This window comes from Tachyglossus aculeatus, chromosome 1, assembly GCF_015852505.1.
Source record: "Tachyglossus aculeatus isolate mTacAcu1 chromosome 1, mTacAcu1.pri, whole genome shotgun sequence".
Classification (NCBI taxonomy): domain Eukaryota; kingdom Metazoa; phylum Chordata; class Mammalia; order Monotremata; family Tachyglossidae; genus Tachyglossus; species Tachyglossus aculeatus.
In genome coordinates this window covers 83217885-83240785 of record NC_052066.1, presented here as the reverse complement: position 1 = coordinate 83240785, position 22901 = coordinate 83217885, and the positions used below count along the sequence as shown (strand labels likewise).

General features: G+C 42.5%; 1 protein-coding gene across 1 annotated transcript in view; it reads left to right on the top strand.

Annotated features, from left to right (window-relative positions):
* Positions 1–1691: 1691 nt before the first annotated feature.
* Positions 1692–22901, top strand: part of PER2 (period circadian regulator 2) — a 62600-nt gene continuing 41390 nt past the window's right edge. Inside the window, exons 1-7 of the mRNA XM_038764427.1 lie at positions 1692–1737; positions 3325–3481; positions 10750–10832; positions 11489–11679; positions 16728–17002; positions 18580–18642; positions 22357–22511. Of these exons, the coding sequence (XP_038620355.1) occupies positions 16755–17002; positions 18580–18642; positions 22357–22511 (466 nt within the window). The 5' untranslated portion in view covers positions 1692–1737; positions 3325–3481; positions 10750–10832; positions 11489–11679; positions 16728–16754. The remainder of the gene's footprint in view (positions 1738–3324; positions 3482–10749; positions 10833–11488; positions 11680–16727; positions 17003–18579; positions 18643–22356; positions 22512–22901) is intronic.

The following is a 22901-nucleotide window of genomic DNA, read 5'->3' as shown; positions in this document are numbered from 1 at the left end:
TCGACTGTGTGGGACAACCTGATCACCTTGTAACTTCCCCAGCACTTAGAACAGTGCTTTGCACATAGTGTGTGCTTCATAAATGCCATCATTATTATTAGTGGTAGTATTATTAGACAAGAGAATTAGGTGGGATGCAGTCTTTGTCCCACATGGGTGTCACAGTCTTAATCCCCATTTTACAGGTCAGGCAGCTGAGGCGCAAAAAAGTTGAGTGGCTTGCCCAAGGTCAAACAGCAGACGAGTCACGAAACCGGAATTAGACCCCTGGTCCTTCTGATTCCCAGGCCCATGTTCTATTCACTATTTTGTTAGGATGTTTGGTTTTGTTCTCTGTCTCCCCCTTTTAGACTGTGAGCCCGCTGTTGGGTAGGGACTGTTTCTATATGTTGCTAACTTGTACTTCCCAAGCGCTTAGTACAGTGCTCTGCACACAGTAAGCGCTCAATACATACGACTGATGATGAGTAGGAGTCAAAACCATCCATCCCACCAATTGCCATCAGATTTTAGAACCAGGCTGAGTTTTCCCTCCTAAATGCTGGTTCAGTATATGCCCCTGTGGATATTCGATATTTGTTGGCTAACTTACGGCCAAGTCAGGAAATTTTAGGCTGTTTAGACTCCTTGAAAGGAGGGAGCGTGTTTACTGACTCTATTACATTGCATGTACCCTTCCAAGTGCTTAGCACAGTGCTCTGCACACAGTATGCACTCAGCAAATACAATTGATTGGCTGATTGACTGGGGAAGTTGACCATGACAGAATTTAACTTTAAGAATCGTTCAAGTCCCAGAAAAAACTACAGTGGTTATTTGGTGGGTCTCAAAGGAATTCATTATTAAAGCCTTATTAAAATCACATTTCCTCCAAGAGGACTTCCACAACAAGCCCTCAAAGGTGATAGAAGCAGCATGGCCTAGTGACAAGAGCACAGGCTTGGGAGTCAAAGGCCATGGGTTCTAATCCCAGCTCTGCCACTTGTCTGCTGTGTGACCTTAGGCAAGTCACTTCACTTCTCTGTGCCTCAGTTACCTCATCCGTAAAATGGGGATTAAGACTGTGAGCCCCATATGGGACAACCTGATTACCTTGTATCTACCCCAGGGCTTAGAACAGTGCTTGGCACATAGGAAGCGCTTGACAAATACTATCATCTTCATTTCCCCTACTCCCTCTCCCTTCTGTGTCACCCTTGAACTTGGATTTGTGCCCTTTATTCACCCTCCCCTCAGCCCCACAGCCCTCATGAACATATCCATAATTTATTTTATTGTCTGTCTCACCATCTAGACTGTAAGCTCCATGTAGGCAGGGAACATGCCTACTATTATATAATACTCTCCCAAGAGCTTAGTACAGTGCTGTGCATACTAAGCACTCAGTAGATACAGCTGATTGATTTTAAATCAAGTTAGTGAACAAGTGAGCTCACAGATACTCTTTGTCTCTGCTTATGTGTCCTGCATGCAGCTTGTGTTCATTTTTGTTTGTCTTAGTACTACTACCTCCCATTACTCAACCTTGATTTTTCACTCTGCTTTAGCTGGATATTTGTGCAGGGAAAGTTAGTGATGATTCTGTTGATCTGTTTATTTTTATTTTTTGAAACTAATGTGGTCTGCCCCTACTTTTATTGTATTAGTAAGAGCATTTAGTGAAAAATATCTTCTTTTGCAGAAGAGTACCGCACAGCTATAGAATTTGGAATCCATGCCACTGGTGAATCAATGAAGGTGAGTTGCCTCTTTCTTTTGGTCAAATTCTGTTAAGTTCATCTTGCGGTTATAGTCCATCCACTGTGGTTTTATGGACAGCGATAGCTCCTTTTTCAAATGGATAGATTTTCCTTTTAATTTGGATGGTTTCTTGACTCACCCCTCCAGCCACGTACGAGATACATAAAGCGGCCAATGAGGCTGAACAGAAAGTATAGTCACAGTTGGCAAGCTTTTGCAGATATTAAACCTAAGTCTTGAAGGCCATAGAATCGCCACACGTTTCTTCTGATATAGAAATCCACGTAGGTAAATGCCCTATGTGGCCCCCAAAGGCTGAGAATTCTCCCAGTGACTGGGCCAGCATGAAAACTGTTTATGCCGCTAAGGTATGCTTCTAATGGCCGGTCAGGGAAGGGAGCACCGCGCACAGATCCAGTTTAACACCTAAGACTCACTCCTTATGAGTGTGTGGTTTATTTTTCAGTGGTATTTAAGTGCTTACTATAATAATGGCATTTAAGCACTTACTATGTGCAAATCACTGTTCTAAGCGCTGGGGAGGATATAAGGTGATCAGATTGTCCCACATGGGGCTCACAGTCTTAATCCCCATTTTACAGATAAGGTAACTGAGGCCCAGAGAAGTGAAGTGACTTGCCCAAAGTCACACAGCTGACAATTGGTGGATCCGGGATTTGAACCCATGACCTCTGACTCCCAAGCCCGTGCTCTTTCCACTGAGCCACGCTGCTTCTACTGTGTGCCAGGCACTGTACTAAATGCTGGGGTAAATCCAAGGAAACCAGGTTGGACACGGCCCATATAATAATAATAATAATAATATTAATGGTGGTATTTGTTAAGCGCTTACTATCAATCAATCAATCAGTCGTATTTATTGAGCACTTATGTGTGCAGAGCACTGTACTAAGCACTTGGGAAGTACAAGTTGGCAACATATAGAGACAGTCCCTACCCAACAGTGGGCTCCCAGTCTAAAAGCACTGTTCTAAGTGCTGGGGGGGTGGGGAATGCAAGGTGATCAAGGTTGTCCCACGTGGGGCTCACAGTCTTCGTCCCCATTTTACAGATGAGGGAACTGAGGCCCAGAGAAGTTAAGTGACTTGCCCAAGGTCACACGGCTGACAAGTGGTGGAGCCGGGATTCGAACCCATGACCACGGGGCTCACAGTCTCAATCCCCATTTTACAGGTGAGGTAGCTGAGGCACAGAGAAGTAAAGCCACTTGCCCAAGGTCACCCAGCAGACAAACGGCAGAGCCGGGATTAGAGCCCAGGTCCTCCTGCCTCCTAAATCATATCCACTAGGCCACTCTGCTGCTCTGTTTCCAAAGTGGGCATTTCAGCTGCCCACAGGTTATGATTGAGAATCACTGCCTTTCTCGATATGATTTCTTTGTCAGTGCTCTGCACATAGTAAGCGCTCAATAAATACAATTGATTGATTTGTCGAGGTCTAGCTTGTAGGTGAACAGCCCTTCCTCAACATTCTGCTCTTTTTTAAACAAAGCTGGTGAAACCAGAGATTACTGGTGGGGGGAGCCAGGGCCTGGAGCTGGATGTTTCTCTTATATTCTTGTAGTTTTAGAGATGTTCCGCATATATAATGGACACGGAGAAGAGGAGGCAAAGGTTTTAAGTGCATTTGAAAGTTTCTGGACCTAGCTACTTCAGGCTTTTTGCTGATAGCTGGGAGAGAACCTGATGTACACTTATGCCAACTTTTCATAAAATAGCAGGTAAGGAATGTGGAGAAATGATTTATTTTATAGTACGTATTGTCGTCGAGGCTATGGTTAAGTGTTACCATGCTGAAATGGTAGCTTAATTTTTTTTTATGACCTGGCCCAGTGTCACGAACTTTAGAATCTCAGCTTTTGGGCCTTTTTAGATAAATTTCTGCTGAAAATGATGGATCTTGAAATTAATGTTTTATCCACTCTATTTCCATGCCTTCTGGGCCCAAGTTTAGGTGTGGTCTCTGATTCGATTCACTCACATATAGCTCTTTGTCCAGAGGCATGACGTTCTTTAGGCTCCTGGATGTAGACTATCATCTCACATGTCGTCATCTTGGATACCATTGTCTACATGCAGCCATTTGAACACATTTTGTTGCCCTTCAGATTATTAACGTATGTCAGTGAAGCCAACTTCAGCAAATCCAGGATTTTCAGTGGGTTTGGGCAGAACTTTAAGCATGGATCAGCTGGATTTTGTTCTACCTTCTGCCATCAATCAATCAGTCGTTATTTATTGCACTCTTACTGTGTGCCGAGCAACGAACTAAGCGCTTGGGGAGAGTACACTACAACAGAGTTGGTAGACATAGTCCCTGGCCACAAGATCGCACCCAAAGGTAGTATCCAGGATAGAAAAATTTTCTAAGAAATCTTGAAGCCACATCGCGCTGCAGCAAATCCCCTGATACTGCCGTTTTGGGCAGTTAATTATTCCTTGATCCAGTGGTTAAATCATGGCTGGTTCCATCCACAGTTGCTCTTTTGCATACTGATGAGAAAGAGCATTGTCTAATACTGCCACAGCATATTCTGGCAGCAGTTGTGCTGAACCTGTGGCGTGAATTTAAGGTGCAACCGGTTGTGGAAAACCACATGATCCATCAATTTTCCTCTGAATTGACGGGTGAATAAGTGTTTTGGAAATCCTCAAGTAAAGGAGCATCTATGCCTTGCTGACATGCATCAACTTCATCTTATAGGTCCTCCTGTTGCTGCAGCTAAGGACTGATGCATGTTCCTTTGAGAATTTGTAACCGGCGACTTATTGTTCATTTTCAAACACCAATCAGTAATTGGTATTCATCGTGCCCTTTCTCTGTGCAAAGGCTCGTACTAATCGCTTCCGCTCAGGACCCAGCGTTTTCTGTTTGATCCAGTAGAAAATTGTTTTCCACAGTGAAGTTGTGAAACTTGAAATCCCTCCCCGTTATATCCAACAGTCCGCCACTTTCCCCTCCTAAAATTGTATCTCCTTCAAGAGGCCTTCCCCGAAGAAGCAGCATGGCATAGTGGCTGGAGCACGGACCCGAGAGTCAGAAGGTCATGGGTTCTAATCCCAGCTCCACCACGTGCCTGCTGTGTGACCTTGGGCAAGTCACTTCATTTCTCTGTGCCTCAGTTCCCTCATCTGTAAAAGGGGATTGAGATTGTGGGCCCCATGTAGGACAAGGACTGTGTCTAACCTGATATGCTTGTATCTTCTCCAGCGCTTAGTACAGTGCCTGGCACACAGTAAATGCTTAACAAATGCCATTATATTTTATATATATATATATATATATATATATATATATAAAATCTCATAGCCTTCCCTTCTGTGTCACCTCTGCGCTTGACTGTGTACCCCTTAAGCACTTTAATATTCACCCCAGCCCCACAGCACTCAGGTAGCTTCTAGACTGTAAGCCCGGTGTGGGCAGGGTTTGTTTCTATTGCTGAATTGTACTTTCCAGGTGCTTAGTACACTGCTCTGCACACAGTAAGCACTCAATAAATATGATTGAATGAATTAATAATAATAATTATGGTACTTGTTAAGTGCTTACTGTGGGCCAAGCACTGTTCTAAGCACTGAGGTAGATAGAAGCTAATCAGGTTGGACACACTTCCTGTCCCACATGGGGCTCACGGTCTTAATCCCCATTTTACAGATGAAGTAACCGAGGCCCAGAGAAGTGAAGTGACTTGCCCAAGGTCACACAGGCATGTGCCAGAGCCAGGATTAGAACTCATGACCTTCTGACTCCCTATTCACTCAGTCATGCTGATTCTCTATCCTTATGCCCTACTACTTCCCTTTCATGTGTAATTTTCTTTTAATGTCTGTCTTCTCCTGTAGACTGTAAACTCCTCTTGGGAAGGGATCATGTCCACCACCTTCATTTTATATATTTATGACACTTGTTAAACGCTTACTATGTGCCCAGCACTGTACTAAGCACTGGGGTAGATACAAGCTAATCAAGTTGGACACAATTCCACATGGACTTGGAATCTTAATCCCCATTTTACGAATGAGGGAACAGAGGCACAGAGAAGTGAAGTGACTTGCCCAAGATCACGCAGTGGACAAGTAGCAGAGCTGGAATTAGAACCCAAGTCCTTCTGACTCCCATACCTGTGCTCTATCCATTAGGCCAAGCTGTATTTTCCCAAGCACTTTCAGTGCCCCCCACACATTAAGTGCATAATAAATCCTATCGATTAGATCAGAATTCTTTTATGATGACTTTTTGAAGTCATATGGTGATTGTCTGTGGGCCTTGAGGTTCACTCAAGTCAGTCTTGACTTCACTCAGTCAGTTTTCACTTGTCAAGTCATCTTCTAGACTGTGAGCCCACTGTTGGGTAGGGACCGTCTCTATATGTTGCCAACTTGTACTTCCCAAGTGCTTAGTACAGTGCTCTGCACACAGTAAGCGCTCAGTAAATACGATTGAATGAATCTACAGTCAGCCGTGATTTCCTTCTGGGGTGTCATTCTGACAATGACAGGCAAACCCAGGTTACAGCCACCCCATGATCCAGACAACCCAGAGATTCCATGTTAGGGTTTGACACCTTGACACTCCACTGCCTCTCGTCAGATGCGATGGGATAGTGGATAGAGCCCAGGCCTGGGAATCAGAAGGTCATGGGTTCTAATTCCAGCTCTGCCACTTGTCTGCTGTGGCACCGTGGGTTAGTCACTTCATTTCTCTGTGCCTCAGTCCCTTGTCTGTAAAATGGGGATTGAGACTGTGAGCCTCATGTGAGACAGGGACTGGGTCCAACCTGATTTGCTTGTATAGCTCTCAGTACAGCACCTGGAACACAGTAAGCACTTAACAATAATAATAATAATTGTGTTTGTTATTAATGCCAAAACCTGTGACACCGTTATGGCCTCTTCACCATCAACAAAGATTTGGGGTTTAGGAATTCTTGCATTTATATTAAAGAGAGATGGTACTTAATAATAATAATTATGGTACTTATGTGCCAAGCACTGTTCTAAGCCCTGGGGTAGATACAGGCTAATCGGGTTGGACACACTCCCTGTCCCTAATCGGGCTCACACTCTTAATTCCCATTTTACAGGTGAGGTAACTGAGGCCCAGTGAAGTGATTTGCCCAAGGACACACAGCAGATGTGGCAGAGCCGGGATTAGAACCTGGGTCCTTCTGACTAAGCCACGCTGCTTCCAATTTATAAAAATGGTGTAAGGCCTGGATGGAGAGGGGAGTCAAAAGCAGTGTTCAGAAGTTGGCCTGCTAAGTGAAGACAAGAAGGCTGATGTTCAGTCGAAACTGAACAAATACTTCACTCAAGTTGAAAAACCTCTACCGCAGTTATAAAAGAAGCTTCTACTTTTCAGTCTCGTGCAACGATTCATTATCCTACTCCAGCTCCTCATTTAGCTAATGTTGAGAGTGGACGTTGTAGTTTTAATCGCAGCTCTGACCTTTGCCTGCACTGTCATCTTGGGCAAGTCATTTAACTTCTCTGTGCCCCAGTTTCCTCATCTGTAAAATGGGAATTCAGTACCTGTTCTCCCTTTTACCTTTATACTGTGAGCCTGGTGAGGGACAGGAATTGCATCTGACCTGATTATACTGTATCTATCCTAGCCCTCAGTACAGTGCTTGACACTTAGGAAGCGCTTAACAAATAGCCAAGTCATCATCATCATTGTTATCATCCGTGGAATCCCGTCAACAAGTATTAAACAGTAGTGTGATGCTTAATGCAACAGTATGTAGCACATAAAGAAATTTTATATTAGTTTCCCAGAAGTTTAGGAGCAAATCCCAATATAACATGCAAATTAGATTGTGATACCACCGCCCCCCGCCAAGGGACCAGGACTGTGTCTAATATTCACCTGGGTATTCTTTTCCAGTGCTTAGTACATTGCTCTGCATGCAAAAAGAGCTTCTAGACTGTGAGCCCATTGTTGGGTAGGGACCGTCTCTATATGTTGCCAACTCGTACTTCCTAAGCGCTTAGTACAGTGCTCTGCACACAGTAAGCACTCAATAAATATGATTGAATGAATGAATACTAAGTCATACGCTATTCTCAAAGCATTCATATTTTCAAAGAAATCATGACTGCCTTCTGGGATATGCCTGTAGATTGATTTCTCCTCCAACTCTAGGTTGTGGAAAACATCCTGTCTGCCTTGCATATTTTAGACCCAAGTCCGACTCGCAATATGCTGATTTCTGGTGAAACCCTTTAACCGTGCCCTGGTCAGTCTCCATGTACACTGATCTCCACGATTTTCTGCTTGTTGATATAACACAACTCTACATCTTAGCTGAAGTTGATGGTTTCAGTCTTCCCTTCTTGAACGTGGACAGCTGTTCACTCTCTGATGCCAAATCAACCTGCTCTTGAGGTCATCGAGCCTCCTATTTTAAGCTTGTTTATAGGCTTCTAACTTCTCAGTTATGGCAATATAATTTTGTTTTTGCTTTCCACTCATCTTGACGCTTACGGTATGAGCGTGTCGGTCAGAGAATGAAGTGATTCAGTTTACCCACTGTGTTTATCCCAGCAAAGTTTCCTCCCGACACTCATGCTACCCAGTGAGGGTGGATGGACGAATGCGAGCTGTGAGCCCACTGTTGGGTAGGGACTGTCTCTATATGTTGCCAATTTGTACTTCCCTAGCGCTTAGTACAGTGGTCTGCACATAGTAAGTGCTCAATAAATACGATTGATGATGATGATGATGACGGAAGCTTGGGTGGTCAGGAGGGAGGATTCCCGTTGCTCCGGTGTGACCAAGTCGAATGGGTCTGTGTATTGTTGTATTGTACTCTCCCAAGGGCTTAGTTCAGTCCTCTGCACACAGTAAGGGCTTAGTAAATACGACGATTGAATGAAATTGAAGGATTTTGCCATGAGAGCTGCCCATCACAAGTCATGCTCACCAGCTGATGATGGCTCCCCTTTTGACCCCACATTGGCTTGCTTTCCCCAGTCCCTCTCCACCCCCCACCCTAGTCTGTATCCTGAGATGGGTAGGTGACAGGGAAAGGAACATTGTCATGTTGCACTTCTTTTGCAGAAAATGTACTTCATACATTTGCCAAAACAGTTATCATAAGCACATTGCCTTCTACCATTCCTGTAGGTTTCTAAAATATTAAAAAATGATCAGTCATGTTTTTAAATATCTTGGAATACAGTGTTTAATATTAAATTATTAAATTGTTTAATAAACACTGTATTCCAAGATATTTAAAAACATGAGTGATCATCTTTAATATTTTAGAAACCTACAGGAATCAATGGCATTTATTGAGCACTTAGTATGTGAAGAGCCCTGTACTAAGTGCTTGGGAGAGTACAGTCCAACACAATTAGCAGACACTTTCCCTGCCCATAATGAGTTTACAGTCTAGAGGGGCTCAAAAGATCTACTGGAACTCGAACTTTTATGTGCTTAATGATGTGGCCAAAACTTGAGGCAGTACAGTCTGGCAATCCAGTTATCATTCATTCAGTTGTATTTATAAGCACTTTGTGCAGAGCACTGTACTAAGCACTTGGGAGAGTACAATACACCAATACAATCACTTAGCAGTGTGGCCTAGAGGAAAGAGCGAAGGCAGGGAGTCAGAGGAACTGTCTCAGGTGCACTACGTGGTGTTGGGTGACCTCGGGTAAATCGTTTATTCTCTCTGCTTCTGGGTCCTCATCTGTAAAAAGCCGGGATTCAAGTCAAACATTTCTCCCTCCCTTTTAGACTGTGAGTCCCTTGAGGAATAGGGACAGATCTGACCTGATGATCTTGTATCTACCCCAGGGTTCAGTTCAGTACTTAACACATGGTAAGTGCTTAACAAATGCCACAGTTTATTATGCAGGGGCAATATCCTGGATGCCTGTTTGTTCTTGTCCAGGGCTTAACACAGGAGCCTCCACACAGTAGTCATTCAGTAAATACCATTGACTGATTTCTGAAATTTTGGCACAGGAATTCTTGAGCATGGATAAACAACAGCTGAATAATTCAGAGTTTACTGTCATTTGGAGATAGTTGAAATTAAAAGCCACAGCAGGAGGTCAGCTCTTCCTGAGCAACTCCGTGAAAGTGAGGCTTCTGGGTGGGAGTAGAAAAAGTGTACATTTTTGGTTTTGTAAAACTTTTTTTATCATCTAACCCATTTTTCAAATCGATAAGATGTCAGTCTCCTTAAGATTCTCTTTTGCCATGATAAAACATTCCTTCTGGGGCTATGATGCTTATAAACAGAAATGGAATTTTAAAAATTCCTTTTTGAGGGATAAATAGCCCAAGTATGAGAGATGAATTAAAAACATCTCTGTAGAAATAAGGAAGGTGCATAAAAATATAAATTTAAAGTATCTTGAGGAATATGCAATAGGCGCTACCCAAACTGACATGCAGTTCCAGTGCTTCAGAAAATTTGGATTGAAGTTTAAGGTTCATTAACTCCCACATAGGTTTTTTGTTAAACTAGAAGTTTACCGGTAAATAGGCATTTGGGAATTTTAAATAAAAACTTTTTTATGAAATATTAGGAGAAAATCTGATAAAAACAGAGCTAGGCTTGCTCCCATTCTTAAGAATTTTGTTAAGTTTTTGCTAGATTCTGAACTGCAAAATGAGAATAGCTTAGAATCGTGCTCGCAAAATAGAGAAGGAAGAAAAGGATGCCATTATTTAGGGGTGGAAGCTGTGGGAGGAACGGGTGAATGGAATTGGGAGAACTCTGGGACATATGGGATTTTCATGCCTACTTACAAAACGTTTCTGATAACTGTTCTTACCACTATAATTCTTAATGAAAATTTAAATGGGAACCGGGCACCATTAAAATAACATATTCTGTAGCGCATATATTCCCCCCCCCTCCCCCCGACTTTCAACCACCCTATCATAGATATTTTATAGTGCCTTTCATAGACTATCTTAAAGCATTCCTTTCAAACCTAAAAGCATTAATCCTTTCATATTCTCTCCAAGGAAACAAGTTGGCAAACAATTAGTCTCCTTTTGTGTAACTATCTATGAAACCAGCACAAAGAAGAGTTGAAAGTCTGTTTCAGGTAAAAGTCTTTTGACTTCTATCTCGCAATCAGCCTTCCCTAATTAAGCTCTCTTTTCTCCAGCTCCTTCTATTTGTGTCATCTATGCACTTGGGATATGTGACCTTTGGGCATTTGATATTCACCCCAACCCCACAGCACTTAGGTACATATTTTTAAATTAATAATGATAATGATGGTATTTAAGCACTTATTACATCTCAAGCACTGTTCTAAGCACTGATACAAGGTAATCAGGTTGGACGCAGTCAGTGTATCACATGGGGCTCACAGTCGTACTCCTCATTTTGCAGATGAAATAACTGAGGCACAGAGAAGTGAAGTGACTTGCCCAAGTTCACACAGCAGACAATAGGTCCCAGGCCTGTGCTTTATCCACTACACAATGCTGCTTCTCACTTAGGAAAAAGTTCTTAATTGAAGTAGACAATTTTGAATCGGTGACTTAAGACGAATCATCCGTTTTTCCTTTAATTTGCCTCAGAAAATCATTGCTGTCTAGTTGCACTGTCTAGACTGATAGGAAGGATTCTACTCAATTATTCTGTCAGAGAGAGATGAACAGATGGAAGTAAAGCACGGCTAACTTGGGCAACACTCCTCCCTATACTTCTCCAGTCATTGTTCTGTCTTGCATCTTTTATGCCACTGGGTAGGATGCTTCTCAAAAGGAAATGACAGAATGACTAAGAGGAATGCTTTTGGCAGGCTCGATCCTTCTTAGCCAGTCAACCAGCTGTTTGTTTCGACTGGTGCTGCAAATCAGTATGACAACTTCCTCCGAACGGTTCTTGTAGTTCTAAACAAGGAGCAAATGGCACTCCACCGAAGCTGAAGCTTGTTTGAGGTAAGTGCCTCCATGAGCTAAAACTTTTTTCTGGTATACATTTCCAGTTTAGAAGACTACAAAAGGGATTTGGTGGTTTTTTCGGGGGTTTGATACCTCAAATTCTCATTCCTTTTCTTGGAGAGTAAATTTTTAAATGTATTTTCACTGAGTCATTTAATGAAGATTACACTTTTGTTCCAACATGCAGTCACAGGTTAATATATAGATGACGTCTTTTTAGCAGTAGCTATTCCCTGACTTCTTCGGGGAAATGTTTGGCTGTGGATTTTAAATCAAAGCTTAGTGACTGAGGTATGCTTTTTAGATTCATATCTAAAAGATTGTGACAATAACAGTCCCAGAATTGGGAAATAATCCACTGTGCCAAAAGAACTTCACATTCACAATAACTCACACTGCATCTGATGCCATGGGTTTGAGTAAAGCTGTGGGTTTTTTTTTTTTTTAATGGTATGTGTCCAGCACTGTTCTAAATGCTGGGGTAGATACAAGGTAATGGGGAAGGACCACAGTCCCTGTCCACATAGCGCCCACAGTCTACTGTATCCCCATTTTGCAGTGGAGGAAAAGCGAGGCATGGAAATATTGTGACTTGCCCGACGTCACCCAGCAGGCTGGTGGCTGAGGAGGGATTAGAACCCAGGTCTGACTCCTATGCCCAGGCTCTTTCCACTAGCCCATGGTGCTAGAGAAGCAGTGTTGCTTAGTGGAAAGAGCACGGGCTTTGTAGTCAGAGGTCATGGGTTTGAATCCCGGCTCTGCCACTTGTCAGCTGGTGACTTTGGGCAAGTCACAACATCTCTGTGCCTCAGATACCTCATCTGTAAAATGGAGATACAGTAGACTGTGAGCGCTGTGTGGACAGGGACTGTGGTCCTACCCCATTACCTTGAAATGAAACTCATCCGAAAAATGTGTGAATCAAAGTTTACCATAGCCAGTAAGCTAATAAAAATAAACTGACCAGATAGCTCAATAGCTTACTGCTTGTTGCCAGTCTTATTGAAATTGTGTGGACAAGAAACTGTATGAAAAGTGACATTGGAGTTTTTTGGTATTTTGGTTACTTGAGACAGACTAGAGTATTAGTAAGAGCAGTTGCTTTTTACCAAAAAAATGCTAGTATAGTTAGCGATACTGTAGTTAGTTCAGGGGCTAGTCATGCTAAAAGCTGGCATCTCTCTCTCTCCCTCGAAAATCTTAATTTTTATGTCCAAAATCTGCCTGAATTTAGAGGGTTCAGTCTTTAGAAGCCTTTGAAGTGTTCCCCAACTGATCCAATGAAATTTGTGCTGTGAGGGAACAGCTTCAGAATATCTCTCCCTTGCAGTCTGGCTGAACTGAGAAGTTAAATTTGCTGATTGTGGCTACTAGCGTATCCCCTAGCTCATTGGATTTACTTAATTTTATGCACATTGTGAGATCCAGATCATCTCAAATCAGTGAGCTACTTCAGAAGTCTTTTGCGCTAGTAATTTTTTCACTCAGGTTTGTTGGCCTGGATTTTTTTCTTGATGGAATACAGGGTACAATTCTACATCCATTTACCTGTGTTTGAGTTGAATCGATAAGATTGTGCAGCCCAGAAACCTTATTTTTAAGTAGGAAAATCCTTTTCTTAATGATTTCAGGAAAAAAAAAATTCCTGAAGCTCATTGATTTTCAGCTTTAGGAATTTACTTGCAAAGGAATATAACTGCCAATCCAAATCACCCTTTGCTTTTCCAGTTATAAAGCAATCTCAGACATGCATGTTTATTTAAATAAGAAAAGATGTTGTTTCCAAGAACTTGAAACAAAAGAATTACAACAATCAAACTTCCAGTTGTCAAGCAAACATTTGTACAGAACGATTTCATTTAGCTACATCTCCCACCATGAATATCTTTGTCTCCATTTTCTTCTTTTCATCCTGCCTCCTTCCTTACTATTTTTTGGAGTTTTTTTAATGTAAAATTTTCGAAAGAAAACATCTTGCAAAGTATTTTGCCCAAATCCTAGTTTGACTTTTGTGTAAGCTTCTTTTCTTGGGATTAATTCAGGAGACTAACTTCTTCAAGTGCTTATAATAATAATAATGAGGATGGTATTTGTTAAGCGCTTACTATATACCAAACACTTTTCTAAGCATTGGGTTAGATACAGAGTTATCAGGTTGTCCCATTTGGGGCTCAAAGTCTTAATCCCTATTTTACAGATGAGGTAACTGAGGCTCAGAAAAGTTGTGACTTGCCCAAAGTCACACAGCAGACAAATGGCGGAGCTGGCATTAGAATCCACGATCTCTGACTCCCAAGCCTGTGCTCTTTCCACTAAGCCATGCTGCTTATATATTCAGTATATTATATTTGGAGGAAATTGTTGCCTTTCAGGGACAGAACCTTTGTTTTGTGGTCCTGAATGTCTTTAATTTCGTGCTTCACTTTTCCAATGCTGGGAAAGCATATTAACTTGAGGAAAAAAATCTTAAAAATCATTTTTTAATTTCACAAGGAAGGTAAGATGTGTAAGTATAGAAGTAGGCTCAATTTAGTCATATGAAATGCACTGTCATTGTTAGGAACTACGTTAACCTTATGTTCACCCAACACTGTGAGAGATGTCTCCATTGTACAGTTGATTAAGCTGAGGCTGTAATAGTTATAGCAGCGTGGCTCAGTGGAAAGAGCACGGGCTTGGGTGTCAGAGGTCATGGGTTCTAATCCTGGCTCTGACACTCATCAGCTGTGTGACTTTGGGCAAGTCACATAACTTCTCTGTGCTTCAGTTCCCTCATCTATAAAGTGAGGATTAAGACTGTGAGCCCCACATGGGTCAACCTGGCCAACCTGATCACCTTGTCTCCCCCCACCCGTGCTTAGAACAGTGCTTTGCACATAGTAAGCACTTAACAAATGCCATCATTACTATTATTATTATAGGGACACAACCTTCTCCCCTGCCTTCTCTCCCAAACACCTCCTCCCTGCAAATCAGTTCTGTTCCTCCTCCTATCTCTTGACCCGTTCCAATTTTCTCAAGTCAACGTGCCACATTTGGTCTCCATACCCAAACGACCTTCTCTTGATGCACAAATTAACAATCCTCAACAGCATCCTCTCCAGTGAACTCAACTCCCTCGATCCCCTGTTCCTTCCCAAATCTCATACCACTCAGCCCCAGCCCCGAATCACCTCGATAGTCTGCTTCCTCCACTCCTGGGCACAACAAAGCTGCACAGTGGTGTTGGTGGGAAATCCAGACATAAGGTTGACATCCATCTAAAATTCATCCACACTATGACCTCTCATCTGCCCGGCATCGTTATTTCTCCATCCTTACTGATTCTGATGCCCATGGCCTGCACCAGCTGTTTTAGACATTTAGGCCCCAACTCAAACCTTGTCTCCCTGTCCTCCCCCCTCCCTTCCCCGCCTTTCTCTTGCCCTTAATGACCTGGCCACATACTCTATTGATAAAATTGAAACCATCAGGTGTGATCTCCTTAAATTCTCCCCTGCTTCTCTCCAGTGCCTTCCTCCTCCTGCCCCTTCTTTGGCTCATCCCTCTTTCCCAGCAGTATCTTAAGAGACCACCCACTTCCTCTCAAAATCTACCCCCTCCACTTGTACCTCCGACCCCATCCCTTCAAACCTTATTAAGACATTTTCTCCCTCCCTTCTTCCCTCTCTGACCACCAATTTCAACTTCACTTTCCAATGCCTTCATCCTCAATGCTTTCAAACATACTTGTGTCCCCCATCCTAAAAAAAAAAACCAACCCTTTGATCTCATGGCACCCTCAAGTTATCACCCCATCCGTTGTCTACATCCACTGCTTCTTCACTCCATCAGTTCTCTGACAACCCCCTTACCCTACCCTCCTTCACAATATTCCAAATACAGGTGTATTCCATGATATGATCCTTAAAAACGTGTATATATTGTGGATATGTTTCCCAGAGACTTACCTGTTGTGAGGTTCAATGACGCAGCATGGCTTAGTGGATAGAACACAGACCTGGGAGCCAGATGACCTGGATTCTAATTCTGGCTCTGCCACTTGTCTGCTTTGTGACCTTGATAAGTCACTTGATTTCTCGGTGCCTCAGTTATCTCATCTGTGAAATGGGGGTTAAGATAGCAAGCCCCATGTGGGAAATGGATTTTTTCCAACATGATTATCTTGTATCTACCCCAGTGCTTAGTACAGTGCCCGGCATGTAGTAAGTGCTTAAAAGCCATAAAAAAATACAAAAAGAACCCCCGACTCTACCCACCTTCAAAGTCTTATGGAAGTCACATCTCCAAGAGGCCTTCTCCAACTAAGCCCTCATTTCCCCAACTCCCTCTACCTTCTGCATTACCCTTGCACTTGAATCCATAGTCTTTAAGAATGTGATAGTCAGCCCACTCTCAAGCCCACAGTGTGTATGTGCATATCTTTAATTTATTTTAGTGTTTGTCTCCCTCTTTAGACTGTAAGCTCTTTGTGGGCAGGAAACATGTCTGCCAACTCCAATGTACTCTCCCAAGCGCTTAGTACAGTGCTGTGCATATAGGAAGCACTCGGTAAATTCTATTGATTGACTTGAGAAAGCTGCTGAAGCATTTTGGGGTGGAAAACTCAGAATAAAATTTGAGACATGTATTTCTTCTGAAACTGAATTGAATTAATATTAAAAAGGAAATGTATATTGAATATTGTCAACAGAGTTAACATTTATTAGCATCCTTAATTTTTATATTACGATTGTAAAGCCCCAAGCTCAGGTTGATATTTGCTTTTAAGTTGTGGGGCCCTCTTCTAATTGGGAGATTCAAGAGGCAATATTTTAACTTGACTTGGCTACGTTTGCTTTTTCTTAAAGACCACAATTTATATTTGAAAAGGCAAATCTTGTATAAGAATACAACTGTGAATATAGACTTAAGATTCTCTTTCAATTTTTCCCATTCAATTCATTGAAATATATTGTACTTAATCCTGAGATTGTATATGAGGAAGCTAAAGGAGATACCTCAACACTTTAATGAACTTTTGAAAAACAATGTTTCTCCCACAGCCTGCCAGCTAAATTGAGATCCTCAAAATGAATGGATTTGCAGAACTTTCTCATGACCCTAGTAACCTGGCCATTGATGACCAAATGCAACCCAGGCAAAATCAGGATGCTCTTCAAGAAGACATTGAAATGAGTAGTGGATCGAGTGGCAATGATTTTAGTGGAAATGAAGCAAATGAAAACTATTTCAGTGGGCATGATTCTCATGGCAATGAATCTGATGAAAACGGAAAAGATTCAGCAATGCTGGTTGAAACTTTGGACAGTCACAAAAGGTATTGTTTTTATTCTTGAAAGGTAATTTGTTTTTGATGAAACCTAGCTTTTTAATGAAAAGTTCCCGGATTTTTCAAATGTATTATTTCATTTCACCCAAGTACTTGGAAAACAGTATTTTTTAATGTAAAGATCCAGAAATTTTCAATTCAAAGAGTAGGGCCCGGAGGTCCCTGGCTCCACTAGAACTCCTAGAACCAGGGCCCACCCAAAATCATCTCCTCCCATTCATCCTGCCCAGGGGAGGGCCAGATTTATGTGTTGCCTAGTTTACCGCTCTCCCCCAGGCTTTCCCACCACACTGCCAGCTGGAGAATAAGGAAGGAAGGAAAGTCACCGAAGGTCACAGAAGCTCCGGGAAGCCTCTCTGAAGCCCAGAGTGGTATTCCAGGCAGAGCAAAGGAGAGACAACAGCAAGAGATTCGGGGAAATCATTCAGTTGGATTGCTTGATTGCCTTCTGTGGGGAGAGGGCCGTTCTAAGCAGTGTGGCGTAGTGGGAATCAAGAGGCTCAGAGTTTAAGCCCTCCTGGGCCACTCACCTGCCGCGTGCCTTTGGGCAATTCACTTGAGTTCTCCATGCCTGTTTCTTCACTGGTCAAATCGGGACTAAGTGCCTGTTCTCCCTCCCTTCTCTGACGTTGAGCTACACATGGGACATGGACTGAGTCTGGTCTGATTGTGTCTACCCAGTGCTTAGCGTAGCCCTTAGCGCATAGCGCTTAACACATGCCACTAGTTTTTTATTACTATTCTAAGTGTTTGGGAGAGTGCAGTTAAAGTGAGACACAGCTCCTGACCTAAAGGAGTGTACAATGTAAAGGAAAGATGGCCAGCAAAATTCACTAAAGTTTTTTTGGTGCCATTTCTGGTTTCTTTTTAGGTTGGAGGTAAGTTCTGTGGAGTGGCATTGTGGACCCAGGCACCTCCTCACCTTATTCCCATCACTTCTTCCACTGCTCCGGACACCCAGAAAGGTGACATAGGCAAGGAGTATTAGCGGTGCCCAGGATGGTGGCAGAGATGCCCTGGCTTCGTTCCCCAACACACCTTAATATTCAATACATGTTCACAGTAGCTTTGATTTCTAATGGTCTTTAATGAGACTTATATTTTTAGTGTCTCAGGGGTACCTGACACCTGCCTAATAATACAGTAATTATGACATTGGAGATGCTGCTGTCTGTCTGATTAGTAAGTAAATAGAATGTCTCGCAAAATGTTTTTTATGTGTATCAGTATAACTTTTTCCCCCTTAAATAGTTCACAGTGATCAAAATAGAAACATCATTTCTGCCTAACTTTAATTTTCTAATGTACGTTTTTGTTTAAAAATTTCACTCAGATAATTTCTACATATACAGACATCCAAGAAATTTGTGATAAAAGTATTTGTAGCAATGATCTCTAGAGTTGGGTGCTCTTTAGTAAATGTTAAATCTGTGACATGGTTGATTATTCATGCACAGGTTCATATTTTTTGCACTGTTGTTCTCCCTCTGTAATTAGCTCCTGAAATGTGTGTATGAGAGAAAGAGAATACTCTAATTTGTACCCTTTGGTTCTTGTCCTTGTAGTTCAAATGCTTTTACACTGATGGTTGCCAACTCTGATCATAATCTGTCTACAAGTGGATGCAGGTAAAATTGATTAGAATTCCCCAAATTTGGAAGTTTAAAGTTCTTATAAGGGCATATTTATTACTGGAGAAAACAAGCCACTAAACCTAATTTGTATGATTTTTGTCATAAACACCACAGTCCTGACAGTTATCCAGACTTAGTCTTGCAGTCTTCTTTGATGAAGTGTCATCATCACTGTCAGTATTCTTCATCACTAGCCTTGATTTCTGTTCAACCATTGAGTTGTATATTGGTCCGCCTCTAATAGCGTTCTAGCCAGCTCCCATTCCCAGACCTCACTGATATAACAGTCTATTTCAGGGATTCACCATATTTTATCTGGATCAAGGCACTAACTCTGTGAGTGTAATGGGGCTCATCTTCCCCACAAAATTGGAACCGTGAGGTATAAAAACCCCTAGCTTTTCCAGTATCTTAATTGCCTCATCCCTCTCAGTAAGAAATGGGAGTGCGGTCTGGACAGAAGTCAGAACCGCGATATCCTCCCCACTAGACTAAGCTTGTGGCTTCTTTTTTTTTCATTTTGTTTTTTTATGGCATTTTTTAAGTGCTTACTGTGTGCCAGGCACTGTACTAAGCCCTGGGGTAGGTACAAACTAATCAGGTTGGACCCAGTTCCTGTCCCACTTGGGGCTTACAGTCTTAATCCCCATTTTACAGCTTAGGTAACTGAGGCCAGAGAAATTAAGTGACTTGCCCAAGGCCACACAGCGGACAAGTGGCAGAGTGGGATTAGAATCACTCGCGGCCAGGGAACGTGTCTGCCCACTCCGTTAAATTGTACTCTCCCAAATGCTTAGTACAGCGCTCTGCACACAATAAGGTTTTGAGAAATATCATTGATTGATCTTTGGGTTGGATCTGTCCAGGTCCAAGGCTCAACGGGGAATGGACTACATACCAAACCCCGACCACTTTGTATCTTTGTCTCGCAAGCCCTGTGGCTGCTTGAGTTTTTTCCCCTCCCTATTCTGTGCCCTTGTCTATTTGTTCAGTTCCCTGACTGTAGTCCGCGAGTCCATTTGTTCAGTCTTATTTATCGAGTGCTTATTGTGTGCAAAACACTGTACTAAGCGCTTGGGAGAGTACAGTACAACAAAAACAGGCACATTCCCTGCCAACAATGAGCTCACAGAATCCATGCCCCTTTTCCCCCCAACCTGTAGTTTTGGTACCTACTTTCAGGGTGAGATGTATGGCATATCATCATCATCATCAATCGTATTTATTGAGTGCTTACTATGTTCAGAGCACTGTACTAAGCGCTTGGGAAGTACAAATTGGCAACATATAGAGACAGTCCCTACCCAGCAGTGGGCTCACCTCTTCAGCTTGTTGTCACCTTCTAGAGGGAGAGTAACTTCTGTTCATTGTCTTTTCCTGGAAACGTTACCCAACCGTGACTTCACTGACACTGTCCTCTCCTGGTTCTCTTATCTCTCTGACCATTCATCCTCGTTCTCCTTTTTGGGCTGCTCCTCTGCCTCCCAACCCCTAACTGTGGGGTCCCTCAGGGTTCAGTTCTGGGTTCCCTTCTATTTTCCATCTATGTCCACTTCCTTGGAGACCTCATCCCATCCCCTGGCTTCAGCTACCACCGCTATGTGGATGATGCCCATATCTACATCTCCAGCCGTGATCTCTCTCCCTCTGTGTAGTCTTGCATTTCCTCCTACCTTCAAGACCTCTCTACTTGGATGTCCTTCTGTCACCTCAAGTTTAGTATGGCCAAAACATCTGCCCACGCAAACCCTGTCCTTCCCCTGACTTTCCCATCACTTTCAACTCACATATTCAATCCATCACTAAAGCCTGTTGGCCCCACCTTCATAACATTGCTAAAATCTGCCCTTTCCTCTCCAGCCAAACTACTACCAGATTAATACAGTATCTCTTCCTATCCCACCTGGATTATTGCATCAGCCTCCTTTCTAACTCCCAGGCTCCTGTCTCTCCCCAGTCCAGTCCATTCTTCACTCTGCTGCCCCAATCATTTTTCTACAATAGTGTTCAGGCCATGGTTCCTCACTCCTCAAAATCCTCCAGTGGTTGCCCACCCACCTTCACATCAAACACAAACTCCTCACCATTGGTTTTAAAGCATTCATCACCTTGCCCAGTCCTACCTCACCTCGCTACTCCTACTCCAACATAGCCTGCACACTTCACTCCTCTAATGTTTTTGTCACTGTGTTTCAGTCTTGCCTTTGATCACTACCCCACGTCCTGTCTCTGGCCTGGAATGCCCTCCCTCCACAAATCCGACAGACAATTACTCTTTCCCTTCCCCGCCTCCCCTCAAAGGCTTATTGAAGTCACATCTCCAAGATGCCTTCCCTGATGAAGCTCCCCTTTTCCTCAAATCTGACAATTACTCTTCCCCGTCCCCGCCTCCCCTCAAAGGCTTATTGAAGTCACATCTCCAAGACGCCTTCCCTGACGAAGCGCCCCTTTCCTCTTCTCCCACTCCCTTCTGCGTTGCCCTGACTTGCTCCCTTTATTCATTCCCCCTCCCAGCCCCACAGCACTTTTGTACACATCTGTAATTTATTTATATTAATGTCTGTCTCCCCCTCTCTAGAATCAATCAATCGTATTGATTGAGCGCTTACTGTGTGCAGAGCACTGTACTAAGTGCTTGGGAAGTACAAGTACAAGAATGTAAGCTTGTTGTGGGCAGGCAATGTGACTGTGTCTGTATTGTTATATTGTACTCTCCCTAGTGCTTAATACAGTCCTCTGCACATAGTAAGCACTCAATAAATATGATTGAATGAATGAATGGCTTGAGTCTCAATTGTTAGATCTCATCTCTGCTCCATTCAGGCAATCTGTCTGTCAATTTCTGCCTGTTTTCTTCTGGTTACTTCCCTGCACCTCTCCACTAAACAATTTTCTTCATCCTTCACTGTCCTTCATACCAGACTGCTTCAAAGGGTTGCAGTGTGGCCTAATGGGTAGAAAACAGGCTTGGGAGTCAGAGGACCTGGGTTCTAATCCTTATTCCACCATTATCTGTTGTGTGCTCTTGGGCAAGTCACTTCACACTTGTGCCTCAGTTTCCTCAGCTATAAAATGGGATTACACCCTACTGCCTATACTTAAACAGTGTCTACTCTGAATGTCTTCTATCTACTCCAGCACATAGTAAGTGCTTAGCAAATACCATCATCATTAGTATTATCATAATTCTTATTCAAAGAGGACTTCCCCAACTGATCCTATCAAGGAGGGGAGGACCTGTGGTTAGATGAGGAGGTGAAGGGGAAAAATTTTCCATGGTGCTTAGTTGTCATTTTAAGATTAGCTCTGAAATTCATCCTAACTCACAACAGGTAAATCTATGGGAAACATAGCCCGCAATACAACCCCATTTTTTTAGGAATTCACCTGTCTACAAATATTGAGGCTTAATTTGGCAAGGCTGCTTTGAGAAGATATGATTTTAGGAGGATTTTGAAGGTGGGGAGAGTGGTGGTCTTTTGGATATGAAGAAAGAAGGGAGGATGTGGGCAAGGGGTTGGGAGGGGCATGGATGAGATTGTTACAAAGAGTAGGTTTTGTGTTAGAGGAGTCTTCAGAATATTTGTGAAAATGGCATTTCGTAACTTCCAAACAGACTATCATATAGCTACAGGAGTGTTTTAATAAAAACAAAACTTTTTTTTTTCCAATGTCAATCCTAATATTTGATTTCTCTATTTTTGGTAGCAGTGAGCAGTCAGCCAAGGCTAAAACTCAGAAGGAATTGATAAAAACATTGAAGGAACTGAAAGTCCACCTCCCTCCTGACAAGAAGACTAAAGGCAAATCCAGCACTTTAGCAACACTGAAATACGCACTTAGAAGCATTAAACAAGTAAAAGGTATTTATCCATTTAGGTTGTGGGGCACTAAAAAAACTACACAGAAATAGTCTCTGAGATCACAACCCGAAATGTTGAATCGAAGAGCAAAATGCGTAACATCTGAATGATTAGGTAATTGATTTTTTTAGACTGAAGAAGAAAGATCTAACTGTTCAGTTTTGTTGTGTGATCCTTATTGATGCAGTTAATCAGCCATTGGCATTTGTTTGGTGCCTACTATGTGCAGAGTGCTTGGGAGAGTACACTAAAATAGAGTTCATAGACAGTAAAATAAATTACAGATGGAGATGTGCATAAGTACTGTGGAATGGGCTGAAAATCAAAGGGCTAGTGCAAATTGGTTTTTTTTATACCCCAAATTTACAAGCTAGTGATTAACTGTACCAT